The sequence below is a fragment of the Leucoraja erinacea genome, chromosome 16 (genome assembly GCF_028641065.1).
Source record: "Leucoraja erinacea ecotype New England chromosome 16, Leri_hhj_1, whole genome shotgun sequence".
NCBI classification, from domain to species: domain Eukaryota; kingdom Metazoa; phylum Chordata; class Chondrichthyes; order Rajiformes; family Rajidae; genus Leucoraja; species Leucoraja erinaceus.
Genome location: NC_073392.1, coordinates 1,697,501 through 1,712,788, shown reverse-complemented (window position 1 = coordinate 1,712,788; position 15,288 = coordinate 1,697,501). Strand labels below are relative to the sequence as shown.

Here is a 15,288-nt window from a genome sequence, read left to right as displayed (position 1 = left end):
CAGGTTTCTTCACAGCTGTTACCTGAGCTAGCTACTATCTACCTCATTGAAGACCCTCGGACTATCTTTGATCGGACTTTACTGGACTTGCGCTGAAGGTTATTCGCAATATTCACTTTATCTTGTGTCTGTACACTGCTAATGGCTCGATTGTAACCCTATAACGATATAACAATTACAGCACGGAAACAGGCCATCTCGCCCTACAAGTCCGTGCCGAACAACTTTTTTTTCCCTTAGTCCCACCTGCCTGCACTCATACCATAACCCTCCATTCCCTTCTCATCCATATGCCTATCCAATTTATTTTTAAATGATACCAATGAACCTGCCTCCACCACTTCCACTGGAAGCTCATTCCACACCGCCACCACTCTCTGAGTAAAGAAGTTCCCCCTCATATTACCCCTAAACTTCTGTCCCTTAATTCTGAAGTCATGTCCTCTTGTTTGAATCTTCCCTATTCTCAAAGGGAAAACCTTGTCCACATCAACTCTGTCTATCCCTCTCATCATTTTAAAGACCTCTATCAAGTCCCCCCTTAACCTTCTGTGCTCCTGAGAATAAAGACCTAACTTATTCAACCTATCTCTGTAACTTAGTTGTTGAAACCCAGGCAACATTCTAGTAAATCTCCTCTGTACTCTCTCTATTTTGTTGACATCCTTCCTATAATTTGGCGACCAAAATTGTACACCATACTCCAGATTTGGTCTCACCAATGCCTTGTACAATTTTAACATTACATCCCAGCTTCTATACTAAATGCTCTGATTTATAAAGGCTAGCATACCAAAAGCTTTCTTTACCACCCTATCTATATGAGATTCCACCTTCAAGAAACTATGCACGGTTATTCCCAGATCCCTCTGTTCAACTGTATTCTTCAATTCCCTACCATTTACCATGTACGTCCATTGTAATCATCTATTGTCTTTCCGCAGACTGGTTAGCACACAACAAAAGATTTTCACTGTACCTTGGTACATGTGACAATAAACTAAACTGAAACTGCCTGTGGACTGAATGAAGACATGTAACAGTCAACAATAACCTTACTCATTGCAGCTATTAATGTTAATGGATGGTGCAGCATCGGAAAATTAGGTTGGAAATGAGATAGTTGAAGCTACATGCAAGTGTTAATTCAGGAAGTAACATTGTAGATCAAACAGTGAATGAGCAATAGGAAGTATATTCATCTGCAGTTGTTAATTAAGTTAAATACATGATCAATAGAAGCAAAATGCTTGAATTGTGGCTAGTGTTCCTTTGATAAACAGGACATCTTGTTTGATGGTTAGATTGGACAAATAAGCATGTTGTACATCCAGACAAATGAATACGTTGAGGAAAATGGTGAAGGAAAAGGCGAGTTTGAAATGCCAGGCAGAAAGAACATTGTGATTGTTTGAAGATGAGAAGAGGCAACTTGTGGGTGGAGCAGAGTTAACGCATGCTTGTCTCTACATTGGTCTGGTGGCACCTCGCAATGTTGTGACTCCCGACAGCAGCAAGAACAAGGGCAACAAAGCATCCCGGGGTAACGCCCGCACCCGGGTGGTGTTCTTCTTGTGTACGCCGTGTGCAGCCTAAACGTGTAGGACAACTTGTTCTAGTTGATCTTATTTGATTGTGCACGCCGGGTTGATTGCATTCGTCGAAACAAGCCGCGGTCTCCGGTTAGGAAGCGGCCGTTCCAGGTGGCCAAGCCGCTGTGAGGACTCTCCCGACGCCGGGGCAACTCCACCTGGCCAGAACGGCCAGGAACATCGGGCCTCCGTAGAGGCAATAGCGGTGGCCTCAATAGGCCTGACCTTGGGTGAACTGGGGTTGGGGACTGGACTTTGTGCCTTCCCCCACAGTGGTATCCATTGATTTTTCTGTGTGTAAGGTACTTTGTTAGTCTGTGTCCAAGATGGCTGTCGGAAGAGAGAGTGGACGCTGGCGCGCTTTAGCTGCCGCTGCTCTCTCTTCACATTGTGTGTTTTTTAATTTTTTCATTTTGTGTCTTTGAGTGATTTCTATCTTTAATTTGTGTATTGATGATGTCCTTATTATTTATTTTTCTCCGACCATATGTTTTTTTCTCTTCTGTTTAATTTTTGTAAGGTGACCTTGAGATTTTGAAAGGCGCCCGAAAATAAAATTTATTATTATGATTATTATTATTAAAGATTCCACAGATTCACCACCCTGTAACTAAAGAAATTGCTCCTCATCTTCTTCCTGAAAGAACATCCATTAATTCTGAGGCTGTGACCTCCAGTCCTAGACTCTCCCACTGATGGAAACATCCTCTCCACATCCACTCTATCCAGGCCTTTCACTATTCTGTGTGTTTCAATGAGGTTCCCCCCTCATTCTTCTAAACTCCAGCGAGTACAGGCTCAGTGCCAACATCATAGGTTAACCTACTCAGGATACACATGCAAAAGAAGCTGAATTGTCATAAATAAAGTCAGCAGTAGAGGAAGGTTTCCATTCACATCCTCTGAACAACTGCGATCAGTTTGTCATGACCAGTGTTTATATCTCTAACTACTCTTGGTGCAAGCATTAAAACTCACATACTTTGCCCAACAAAATGTAATGCATTGGAGATATTTGTAAAGTGCAGCAAAACTCAAGGTTTTTGTCAATTAACATAGAAACATAGAAATTAGGTGCAGGAGTAGAGGCCATTCGGCCCTTCGAGCCTGCACCGCCATTCAATATGATCATGGCTGATCATCCAACTCAGTATTCCGTACCTGCCTTCTCTCCATACCCCCTGATCCCCTTAGCCACAAGGGCCACATCTAACTCCCTCTTAAATATAGCCAATGAACTGTGGCCTCAACTACCCTCTGTGGCAGAGAGTTCCAGAGATTCACCATTCTCTGTGTGAAAAAAGTTCTTCTCATCTCGATTTTAAAGGATTTCCCCCTTATCCTTAAGCTGTGACCCCTTGTCCTGGACTTCCCCAACATCGGGAACAATCTTCCACTTGTTTTTGTTTCCTACAGTTGAATCACCTGTAAAAATGCCACCAGCTAGGGAAGCTAAAAACAAGGTTAAACATTCGACTTTAGACCTGTGGAAATCCCAGAATTACTGCCAGTTTTACAGTAGAATGGCCTCCAATGCCTTTGTCGACATTTCAAACCTAAAAACTCAAACAGAACAAGTTGCCTGAAGGGCCTGTTCCACTTGGTGATTGTTTTCGGTGACTGCCGGTGTCATTGACTGCCGTCTCAGGGTCGCCGAAAGACTTTGAACATTTCAAAATCCAGCGGCGACAAAAAAAATGTTGCGACACTCGAGGAAACACCGTGCGTTGTCACGCCGCGACTTTGTCGGTGACCTGACACGTCAGGCAATGATGCCGACAATCGCTGAAAAAATCGCCAAGTGGGACAGGCCCTTTACAACTTTAGGCTGTGCACGCCACACGCAAGAAGAAGAAGAACATTAAAAACTAGGGGATTATTGTTCTGTGCCAGTTCTTGTTGAGGAGGTATAATGTGTAGGAAGGAACTGCAGGTGTTGGTTTACGTCCAAGAAAGACACAAAATGCTGGAGTAACTCAGCGGGTCAGGCAGCATCTCTGGAGAGAAGGAACGGGTGACGTTTTGGGTCGAGAACTTTCTTCAGACATGTATTCAGTTCTGACCTCCAGAAGGACATATTGGTAAAAGGGTAGCAGGGTATTAGCTGAAGTTGCAGATTTCAATCTTCATGCTGTCTGGTTGGAAGCTACCTGTGGAATCTACCTGTGGAAGCTACCTGTGGAAGCTACCTGTGGAAGCTACCTGTGGAAGCTACCTGTGGAAGCTACCTGTGGAAGCTACCTGTGGAAGTTACCTGTGGAAGCTACCTGTGGAAGCTACCTGTGGAAGCTACCTGTGGAAGCTACCTGTGGAAGCTACCTGTGGAAGCTACCTGTGGAAGCTACCTGTGGAAGGTACCTGTGGAAGCTACCTGTGGAAGCTACCTGTGGAAGCTACCTGTGGAAGTTACCTGTGGAAGCTACCTGTGGAAGCTACCTGTGGAAGCTACCTGTGGAAGCTACCTGTGGAAGCTACCTGTGGAAGCTACCTGTGGAAGCTACCTGTGGAAGCTACCTGTGGAAGCTACCTGTGGAAGCTACCTGTGGAAGCTACCTGTGGAAGCTACCTGTGGAAGCTACCTGTGGAAGCTACCTGTGGAAGCTACCTGTGGAAGCTACCTGTGGAAGCTACCTGGGGAAGCCCTGTGGAAGCTACCTGTACCTGTGGAAGCTACCTGTGGAAGCTACCTGTGGAAGCTACCTGTGGAAGCTACCTGTGGAAGCTACCTGTACCTGTGGAAGCTACCTGTGGACTGTGAGGTGCTGATCCTCCTCCTCTCTTTAGCAGCTTTCTTCCCCCTACCCCCACTGACTGAAGAAGTGTCCTGAGTGACCCGAGTCGCCATCTGCCCATCCCCTCCGTAGCTGCTGCCTGACCCGTGTAGTTCCTCCAGCACTGTGTGTTTTACTCATGATTTCAGCATCTGCAGCTCCTCATGTCTCCACTGTAGGGTTGATCAGGCAAAGAGGAATTAGTTCAGCTGGTGGTTGAGCCCAGAACAAGGTGTCAACTTTCAGATCTTCTCAAGGCCAGCACCATAATCACGGACGTGTCTCACCTTGGCCACTCCCTCTTCTCCCCTCTCCCATCAGGCAAATGGTACAGAAGCGTGAAAACGCACACGTCCAGATTCAGAGACAGTTTCTTCCCAGCTGTTATCAGGCAACTGAACCATCCTACCACAACCAGAGAGCAGGCACAACAGTCTACCTCATTGGTGAACCTCAGACTATCGTTGATCGGACTTTGCTGGTTTTATCTTGCACTAAAGGTTATTCCCTTATGTATCTATCCACTGTAATGAAACATAGACAATAGGTGCAGGAGCAGGCCATTTGGCCCCTCGAGCCAGCACCACCATTCAATATGATCATGGCTGTTCATCCAGAATCAGTACCCCGTTCCTGCCTTCTCCCTATATCCCTTGATTCCATTAGTCCTAAAAGCTAAATCCAACTGTTGTACCTCTTGAATTCATCGGTAACGGCTCGATTGTAATCATGTGTTGTCTTTCCGCTGACTGGCTAGCATGCAACAAAAACTTTTCACTGTAGCTCAGTACACGTGACCATCAACTAGACTGAACTGGAAACTGAAACTAAGATCAGAGGCTGAGTGTTCACTTCCACCCACAGAGATTACTGGAATCAGGAAGTGTCTTCCCAACACGTGCGACACTTGGAAATCACAGGTGTTGAAGCTTATGATGGATTGGTGGAAACAAATAAAGTCAAGCCAAGTCAAAGCACTTTATTCGTCCCCGAGGGGCAATTTAAGGATGTGATAGAATAGCGGGCCAGCTCTGGATGATGAATGGCCACACTTGTTGCTATCGTAATCCCATTAAATTACGTGCAGCAGATTTATATCTACTAATAGATGCCACTGCCGATATCCGGATGAAATTAGAACTGTCATCATTCCAAGACAGCCAACGGTGTTTAAGTGTAGGTAAACACAAAATGCTGGAGTAACTCAGCGGGACAGGCAGCAGCATCTCTGGAGAGGAGGAATGGGCGACGTTTCGGGTTGAGACCCTTCTTCAGACTGATGTCAGGGGAGTGGGCGGGACAGAGATACAATGTAGTCGGAGACTGGTGGGAGAACTGGGAAGGAGTAGGGGATGGAGAGAGAGAGAAAGCAAAGGCTACTTGAAGTTAGAGAAGTCAATGTTCACGCCGCTGGGGTGTAAACTACCCAAGTGAAATACAAGGTGCTGTTCCCCCAATTTGTGCTGGGCCTCACTCTGACAATGGAGGAGGCCCAGGACAGAAAGGTCAGATTGGGAATGGGAGGGGGAGTTGAGGTGCTGAGCAACCGGGAGATCAGGGAGGTTAAGGCAGACTGGGTGGAGGTGTTCAGCGAATCTATCGCCGAGCCTGCGCTTGGTCTCGCCGATGTACAGAAGTTGACACCTGGAACAGCCGATACAGTAGATGAGGTTGGAGGAGGTGAAAGTGAACCTCAGCCTCACCTGGAAAGACTGTTGGGGTCCCTGGATGGACAGGTGTGTGGCATCTCCTGCGGTTGCAGGGGGAAGGTACCTGGGGAGGGGGTAGTTTGGGTGGGAAGGGACAAGTTGACCAGGGAGTTGCGGAGGGAATGGTGGAAAGCAGAAAGGAGAGGAGATGGGAAGATGTGGCCAGTAGTGGGATCCTGTTGGAGGTGGCGAATATGTTGGAGGATTATATGCTGTATGTGACGGCTGATGGGGTGGAAGGTGAGGACAAGGGGGACTCTGTCCTTGTTACGAATGGGGGGAGGGGGAGCAAGAGCGGAACTGGGGGATATCGAGGAGACCCTAGTGAAAGCCTCATCTATAATGGAAGAGGGGAACCCCCGTTTCCTAAACAATGAGGACATCTCTGATGACCTGGTTTGGAAAACCTCACACTGGGCGCAGTGTTTAACTGACACGTGTGCCAATGATGGAACAGTGACATTCTTATTTGCAGCAGCAGAAGAGGTGTATAAACTCTGTACTCATGCATAGTACTCATATATAGACACAGTACTCATATATAGACACAGTACTCATATATAGACACAGTACTCATATATAGACACAGTACTCATATATAGACACAGTACTCATATATAGTACTCATATATAGTACTCATATATAGACGCAGTACTCATATATAGTACTCATATATAGTACTCATATATAGACGCAGCACCCATATATAGTACTCATATATAGACTCATATATAGACGCAGTACTCATATATAGTATTCATATATAGTACTCATATATAGACGCAGTACTCATATATAGTACTCATATATAGTACTCATATATAGACGCAGTACTCATATATAGTACTCATATATAGTACTCATATATAGTACTCATATATAGACGCAGTACTCATATATAGTACTCATATATAGTACTCATATATAGACGCAGTACTCATATATAGTATATATAGACGCAGTACTCATATATAGTACTCATATATAGTACTCATATATAGACGCAGTACTCATATATAGTACGCAGTACTCATATATAGTACTCATATATAGTACTCAGTACTCATATATAGTACTCATATATAGTACTCATATATAGTACTCATATATGGCTCATATATGGCCGCAGTACAATATATAGTACTCATCGCCATATATAGACGCAGTACTTATACTACTCATATATAGTACTCTGACATAGGGGGGGGGGAGAGTAGTACTCATATATAGAGAGATACTCATATATATATTTGGCGCAGTACCATCATAGTAGCGATATATAGATGGATATAGACGCAGCACTCATATATGTATATATAGTACTCATATATAGTACTCATATATAGACGCAGTACTCATATATAGTACTCATATATAGTACTCATATATAGTACTCATATATAGACGCAGTACTCATATATAGTACTCATATATAGTACTCATATATAGACACAGTACTCATATATAGTACTCATCATATATAGCAGAGTAAACAACAAAAGCTTAATACATTGACAAAAACACAATATTAGGTCCAACAAAGCCCAAAGTGCCCAAAAGCAGTGTGCCCACTGTAGAACCACATTGTTGAGTTGCCTTTGGAGATTGCAGTACATGTTCAACACCTCTCAACTGGAATGTAACAGCCACGAGAAAGTAGAATTCTACTCACCCATCAACTCATTAGTCACTTGAAGTCTTCATTTAAAAGTTGCCCATTTGGGGGATTAACAGTAGGAACATTTCAGGGCAAAACACAGAGTGCTGGAGTAACTCAGCGGGTCGGGCAGCATCTGTGGAGAACATGGATAGGTGACGTTTCGGGTCGAGACCCTTCTTCAGACTATCTCTCTCCATGTCTGAGGGGAGAGTCGTATCCGTGTGGATTAGCGCACATAGAAACATAGAAATTAGGTGCAGGAGTAGGCCATTCGGCCCTTCGATCCTGCACCGCCATTCAATATGATCATGGCTGATCATCCAACTCAGTATCCCGTACCTGCCTTCTCTCCATACCCCCTGATCCTTTTAGCCACAAGGGTCCACATCTAACTCCCTCTTAAATATGGCCAATGAACTGGCCTCAACTACCCTCTGTGGCAGAGAGTTCCAGAGATTCATTGGTGTAACGTTGGGACTGGCTCGGACCGTCAATAAATCGAAGTGATATCTATCTATCTCATTCTCTCTCTCCGTCTCTCTCTCATTCTCTCTCCACTCCCTCTCTCTATGTATATCTATTTTTATCTCCCCCACTCCCTCTCTCTCACACACACACGCTCTACCCCTTGTTCCTCACTTTCTCTCGCTTTCTGTCTCTCTCTATCTCTCACTCTCCCTCCCTCCCTCCCTCTCTCCCTCCCTCGCCCCTCTCCTGGCCACGGCAGCGCCACAGTTCCAGGGCTGGATGTACACGAGGAAGTGAGTGAGACTCTAAGAGAGACGCGAGGTGCCACCTTGCCTCTGAATGAAAGATGACGAGGTCCCAAAGTGTATCTCTCGCCTCTAATACGTTGTGTGAAGCGTCTTAATCCCAATTCACCCCCCGCCCGCGGCTGTGTGTTGAACATGTTCGTTTTAAATTTCTATCACGGTTCTATGAATTACTAAAGGATGCTTCTTTCAAAGCGGAGAGATGTCTCTTATTGAACTTACTGGAGGCTCCAATGTCGGGGCGCGGACTCTCTCAATGTTTGCTTCAGCGGGTTTCGTTTCGTTTAGTTTATGGGTACAGCCTGCAAACAGGCCCTTCGGCCCACCGAGTCGGGTTAACCACCGCTCAATCCTACACAAACCAGGGGTAATTTACAGAAGACAATTAATTAATCTATAATGGAGTGTGGGCGGTAACCGGAGCTCCCGGAGAAAACGCACGCGGGTCACGGGGAGAACGCGCAAACTCCGTACAGACAGCACAGGTGGACAGGATTGAACCCGGGTCTCTGGCGCTGTGAGGCAGCAACTCTACCCGCTATAACCCTGCGCGTCTGTGGACTGAGTGGACACATGCCACGTTTTCAGACGACTCCATCAAAACGCGCCTGTGCATTCCCTCCACAGACGCTGCCCGACCCGCTGAGTTCCTCCAACACTCAAGATTCCAGCATCTAGAGTATTTGTTCCCCTGTTTGTTCCTGTGTTCGTAATGTTATTCCTCAAAAAGAAACTGCTACAAGTTCCCTCTGACACTGTTCGTGTTATCCCAGTACAGCTGCGACTTGCTAAAGCAAGCACATTCTGCTGTTAGACTTTGCAACGAGCTGTGTGTGAGAATGCATCTAATACAGAGTAACGCTGGAGTAACTCAGAGGGTCAGGCAGCATCTGTGGAGAACATGGATAGGTGATGTTTCACAGAGTGCTGGAGTAACTCAGCGGGTCAGGCAGCATCTATGGAGCTAAGGAAATAGGCAACGTTTCGGGCTGAAACCCGTAAGGGTTTCGGCCCGAAACGTTGCCTATTTCCAGAAGGATTTCGGCCTGAAACGTTGCCTATTTCCTTAGCTCCATAGATGCTGCTGCACCATAACTGAGTGGGTCAGGCAGCATCTGTGGAGAACATGGATAGGTGACGTTTCGGGTCGAGACCCTTCTTCAGACTGAGGGTCGGGGGAGGGGGAGCCGAGAGATATGAGCAGGTGCAGAGGACAAATTAATGAGTGATCTGCAAAACGGCAGATCAAAGCCAGCAACGATGATCAAGGTAAGGTGGAGCCCACAATGCTCCATTGTTGGCTGCGAGGAAGGTGATAACTTTGTAACACAAACAGTGGAAACCTACTTTCTCCTTGGGACAATGATCATGGGTGCCCAAAAACCCTCTTATAGTTTTATAAAACCGACCAGTGTCCTCACGGTTTGCTTCGCTCGCGTTTACATAACATACTTAAATGCAGGCTAGTTAGTGTGTGTGTGTGTGTGTCTGTGTGTGTCTGTCTGTGTGTGTGTGTCTGTGTGTGTGTCCGTGTGTGTGTGTGTGTGTGTGTGTGTGTGTGTGTGTGTGTGTGTGTGTGTGTGTGTGTGTCTGTGTGTGTGTGTGTGTGTGTGTGTGTGTGTGTCTGTGTGTGTGTGTGTGTGTGTCTGTGTGTGTGTGTGTGTGTGTGTGTGTGTGTGTGTGTGTGTGTGTGTGTGTGTGTGTGTGTGTGTGTGTGTGTGTGTGTGTGTGTGTGTGTGTGTGTGTGTGTGTGTGTGTGTGTGTGTGTGTGTGTGTGTGTGTGTGTGTACGTGTGTCTGTGTGTACGTGTGTGTGTGTGATCCATGTATATATGTATGTATTTGTGAGTATGTGTGTATTTACGAAGATGGAACTGTGTTCTCTCGTTTATTCTGGTGTTTCCAGAGCCACCATGTTTACATATTGTGTTTAAGAAGGAACTGCAGATGCTGGAAAATCGACGGTAGACAAAAATGCTGGAGAAACTCAGCGGGTGCAGCAGCATCTATGGAGCGAAGGAGGGTTTCGGCTATTGCCTTCGCTCCATAGATGCTGCTGCACCGGCTGAGTTTCTCCAGCATGTGTGTCTACCTTACATATTGTGTAGTGCTGCTGCATTAGGAATGTAATTGTTCTATTTGGGACAATAACACGACAAATTTGACTAGGACTGAGTTGACCAAAATCGTTTTCACCCAGTGAGTTGTGAATGTGTGGAATCCACTGCCACATCAGGCAGTGGAGGCCAATTCACTGGATGTTTTCGAGAGAGAGTTAGATTTAGCTCTTGGGGCTAACGGAATCAAGGGATATGGGGAGAAAGCAGGAGTGATTGTGAATGATCAGCCATGATCATATTGAATGGTGGTGCTGGCTCGAACGGCCGAATGGCCTACTCCTGCACCTATTTTCTACGTATGATGTTGATCGCAGATTATTGCTCTTCGGTAAAGATCAGCTTGAAAAATATCTCTCAGTGAAACAGTGTCTTCCCCTCTGTTATCAGGCTTCTGAACGGCACTTCCATACGCCAGGCTACTGTCCGATTCACCTCTACCCCATTGCGGACATTGGACTTTGTCTCTGGAACTGATGCGCTACATTGTGTAGGAAGGAACTGCAGATGCTGGTTTACACCGAAGAGAGAGATAAAATGCTGGAGTAACTCAGCGAGACGGGCAGCATCTCTGTGAAACGTCACCTATCCATGTTCTCCACAGATGCTGCCTGACCCACTGAGTTACTCCAGCACTCTGTGTCTATATGTGATGGGCTACAATGCTGAGAACTATATTCTACCTATATGCCCCCTTTGCTCTACCTATTGGACTTGAGTTGGACCTGATTGTCGTTGTGTGTGTGTGTGTGTGTGGTGTTATGTGACACATGCAGTGTACAGGTTGTCAGTGTGGGTCGGGTCGGGGCGTGCGGCGGCGATAATGCCGGACCCGCTGGGGGGGTCCGTCCTCACTGTGTGGGGGGGGGTGGGGGGTGTGTGTGTGTGGGGGGGGGGGGTTGGGTGGGGGTGTGTGGGGGGGGGGGTGTGGGGGGAGGGGGGGGGGAGAGTGGGGGGGGGGGGGTGTGTGGGGGGGGTCTCTGTGGGGGGGGGGTCTCTGTGTGGGGGGGGTCTCTGGGGGTCTCTCTGTGTGTGGGGGGGTCTCTGTGTGGGGGGGGTCTCTGTGTGGGGGGGGGTGTGTGGGGGGGGGTCTCTGTGGTGGGGGGGGTCTCTGTGTGGGGGGGTCTCTGTGTGGGGGGGTGGTGGGGGGGGTCTCTGGGTGTGGGGGGGGGGGTCTCTGTGTGGGGGGGGGTCTCTGTGTGTGTGGTGGGGGGGGGGGGTCTCTGTGTGTGGGGGGGGGTCTCTGTGTGGGGGGGGGGTGTGTCTGTGGGGGGGGGTCTCTGGTGGGGGGGGGGTCTCTGTGTGGGGGGGGGTCTCTGTGTGTGGTGGGGGGGGGGGGGGGGGTCTCTTCTCTGTGTGGGGGGGGGTCTGTGTGGGGGGGGGTCTCTGTGTGGGGTGTGTGGGGGGGGGGGGGTCTCTGTGGGCGGGTCGGGAACCCAGGACTCCGGGTGGCGGGGAGCGGCGCATGCGTGGCTGGCAGGCGGAGCCAGGCTGGGAGGGAGGGGGGAGGGAGAGAGGGAGAGGGAGGGGGAGAGGGAGAGAGGGACACTAGAGAGGCAGCAGTACCGGACAGGTAGCGCCGGCACCCGGAGCGGCTTTGGACCAAGACGGCGCCGGCTCTCTCTCGCTCCTGCCCGACCCTCGGCGCTGCTTGGATTGTACGTGGAGGGGACTCGGGAGAGAGCAGGGGGAGAAGGAAGCGGTGGCTTCATCAGGGAGAGACACCGACACACACACACACACACACACACACCCAACGTCGGCATGTCGGCCACAAGTCTCCAGCCATGCCCGCCGCTGCCGCTCGCCGCCGCGCCACTGGTCTGAGCGCCGCCACTGTTCCTGCAAACACTTCTTCCCTGTACTGGAGCGGAGACAGCAGCCGAGTGGAGGGCAGGCAGGCAGGGGCGTGTGGGCAAGGGGGATGGCGGGCATCGCTCTACAACTGTCTCTCTGACCGCATCGCTGGTATTTCTGCAAACTTGTTGCCCGCTCAACACACGCCCACACTCTGCGCCGCCCGACTCTCCCTCTCTCTCTGTCTGTCTGTCTGCCTCTGGCTGCAACCCCGCGAATGGACATTGTGGTCAAATAACCGCCGCTCCTTGGAAGAGGCAAGGCGGCTGTTGCCGAGCGCCTGGGTCGCTGCGATGTGGCTCACACGGGGAACACACTGATCGATCCGGGTTTGGAGAAATTCGACCTGAAGCTGCGCCAGTCCCGGGACATCTCTCCCCGCTTCACCCTCGCCTCACGCTTAGACTGTGCTGACCAAGAGGGATCCCTGGCTCCACATACTACACTGTCGGCTTGGATTTATTTGGTGGTCGCCTCGCCGGAGAGATATGCGGGTAGGTGGGTGCGCGGAGACGCGGCGTTCTTGCGCTCCCCCCGTCTCCGCTCTTACTCCTTAAAGAACTCCTTTGAGAATTCAGAGAAGAATTCTCTGCGCCAACTATTGTTCAGGTTCCCGCTATTCTGTTGCACAAGGAACGGGCCGTTTGTAAACTGGGGCCAGGTGGTTTAACGGGGCAGCGTCTGTGTTTGAGACGAGGTTATTGTCTCCGCTCTGCAGGGTAAAGTTAACCAGCATTTTGCCACTAACACAAAATGGCTTTTTGCAACAATCGGGCTGCAACTAACGCATAATCTGACCGGCCACGGAAACGCGGACTAACTCAGTTTCAAGTGACACAAGAGAACTTTTAGTTTACTCCCCCCACCAATCTAAGCGAAGTTGTCCTTAAGTTGTACACGGTAGATTGGCAGGGTGGTCAAATCTTGGACTAACTCTAGGAGTGTGTGTGTTAGCGGGGGCGGGCAGGTATGTATGTATGTGTCCGGCCCGCGGCGGGTAAATGTTTCATCCTTAGTTCGGATGTTCAACCAATGTCCACGACGTGACTGAGCCGGGCACTGGTGTGTGTGTGTGTGTGTGTGTAAGTGGGACTATCCTGCACCATTTTCACCCATGCGCTATTAACGCCGAGCGCCAACGCGCCGTCTATCTCCATCTAGTGGATGCGTTTGTTTAACTCTTTTAAAACAATCGCTCGTCAATCTTATGTTTTAAACATCCATTACTCCAGCCCACGGCCCCCAGTACTCGTCCGCTAAATGTATAGTTAGCGCCGTGTCCCTGGACACCAGTGGACAGCGGGAATGGTCTTTAAGATTCCAGACTGGAAGGCAATGGGAAGAGTGGTCTCCCAGTCTCTGTCACTTGGCGGGGAGAGGAGGGGGGTCGGTGGTCCCAGAAGGTTGAGGAATGTGGTTAGAGGGGGTGTGTGCAGCGTAATACCTAAACACACAGACATACAGACCCTGTCGAAACCAACAGCGATGCTGCCAATATGATTAGATTTACAACCTGTTCACCATTTTAATGACAATAGACAATAGGTGCAGGAGGAGGCCGTTCGGCCCTTCGAGCCAGCACCGCCATTCAATGTGATCATGGCTGATCATCCCCAATCAGTACCCCGTTCCTGCCTCTCCCCATATCCCCTGACTCCGCTAATCTTTAAGAGCCCTATCTAGCTCTCTCTTGAAAGTATCCAGAGAACCGGCCTCCACCGCCCTCTGAGGCAGAGAATTCCCACAGACTCGCCACTCTCGGTGAGAAAAAGAGTTTCCTCGTCTCCGTTCTAAATGGCTTACCCCTTATTCTTAAACGGTGTGTGTGCCCCTGGTTCTGGACTCCCCCAACATCGGGAACATGTTTTTTTTAAGAAGGAACAGCAGATGCTGGAAAATTGAAGGTAGACAAAAGTGCTGGAGAAACTCAGCGGGTGCAGCAGCATCTATGGAGCGAAGGAAATAGGTAACGTTTCGGGCCGAATCCCTTGGGAAATAGGCAACGTTTCGGGGCCGAATCCCTTGGGAAATAGGCAACGTTTCGGGCCGAATCCCTTGGGAAATAGGCAACGTTTCGGGGCCGAATCCCTTGGGAAATAGGCAACGTTTCGGGCCGAAAAATCCCTTGGGAAATAGGTAACGTTTCGGGCCGAAACCCAAGGGTTTCGGCCCGAAACGTTGCCTATTTCCTTCGCTCCACAGATGCTGCTGCACCCGCTGAGTTTCTCCAGCAGTTTTGTCTACCTTCAGGAACATGTTTCCTGCCTCGAGTGTGTCCAAGCCCTTAACAATCTTTGCCAGTGAGCTGATAGTTCGCTAACTCGGTGACCACTGCTACCTGCCCGGCCGGCCCTGGGTGGAGATAGACTGGCTGGTATTGCCAACACGCCCCAAGCTGCACCAATGTCTTCACATATATGCCAGCGTAAATTAAACGCGAGCATCGGAGATAGTTTGTTACCCAAACCCACACTTGAACGGCTGAACCCAACATAGAAAATTCCAAGTTGAAACGGCGAAGTTTAGACTTTCAGATTAACATATTTAACAAGAAATATCCCATTCGATGTTTGCAAACTCCGCGGCCCGGGTCGTGGATTGAAGTCAAGAGTTTGGGGGCGAATAGATATGAGAAGGGAAATAGTAATCGCTTACAGAACAAGCCAGAATTTCTGGTTTTAGATATAATTATTTATTTTTCTGCTGAAACCTCGGGCCGATGGTGAATATTAGCGACTGCAAGCGATCAGCACGGCGGGTATAGTCTCCCTGTATTCCGACAATTACAATGAAGAAGGGTCTCGACCCG

At 48.8% G+C, this 15,288-nt stretch overlaps 1 protein-coding gene across 1 annotated transcript in view; it reads left to right on the top strand.

Moving 5' to 3' along the window:
- Positions 1-12,141: 12,141 nt before the first annotated feature.
- wnt5a (wingless-type MMTV integration site family, member 5a) overlaps positions 12,142-15,288 on the top strand; it is a 56,983-nt gene continuing 53,836 nt past the window's right edge. The window contains exon 1 of the mRNA XM_055647522.1: positions 12,142-12,973. Coding sequence (XP_055503497.1) covers positions 12,968-12,973 — 6 coding nt within the window. The 5' untranslated portion in view covers positions 12,142-12,967. The remainder of the gene's footprint in view (positions 12,974-15,288) is intronic.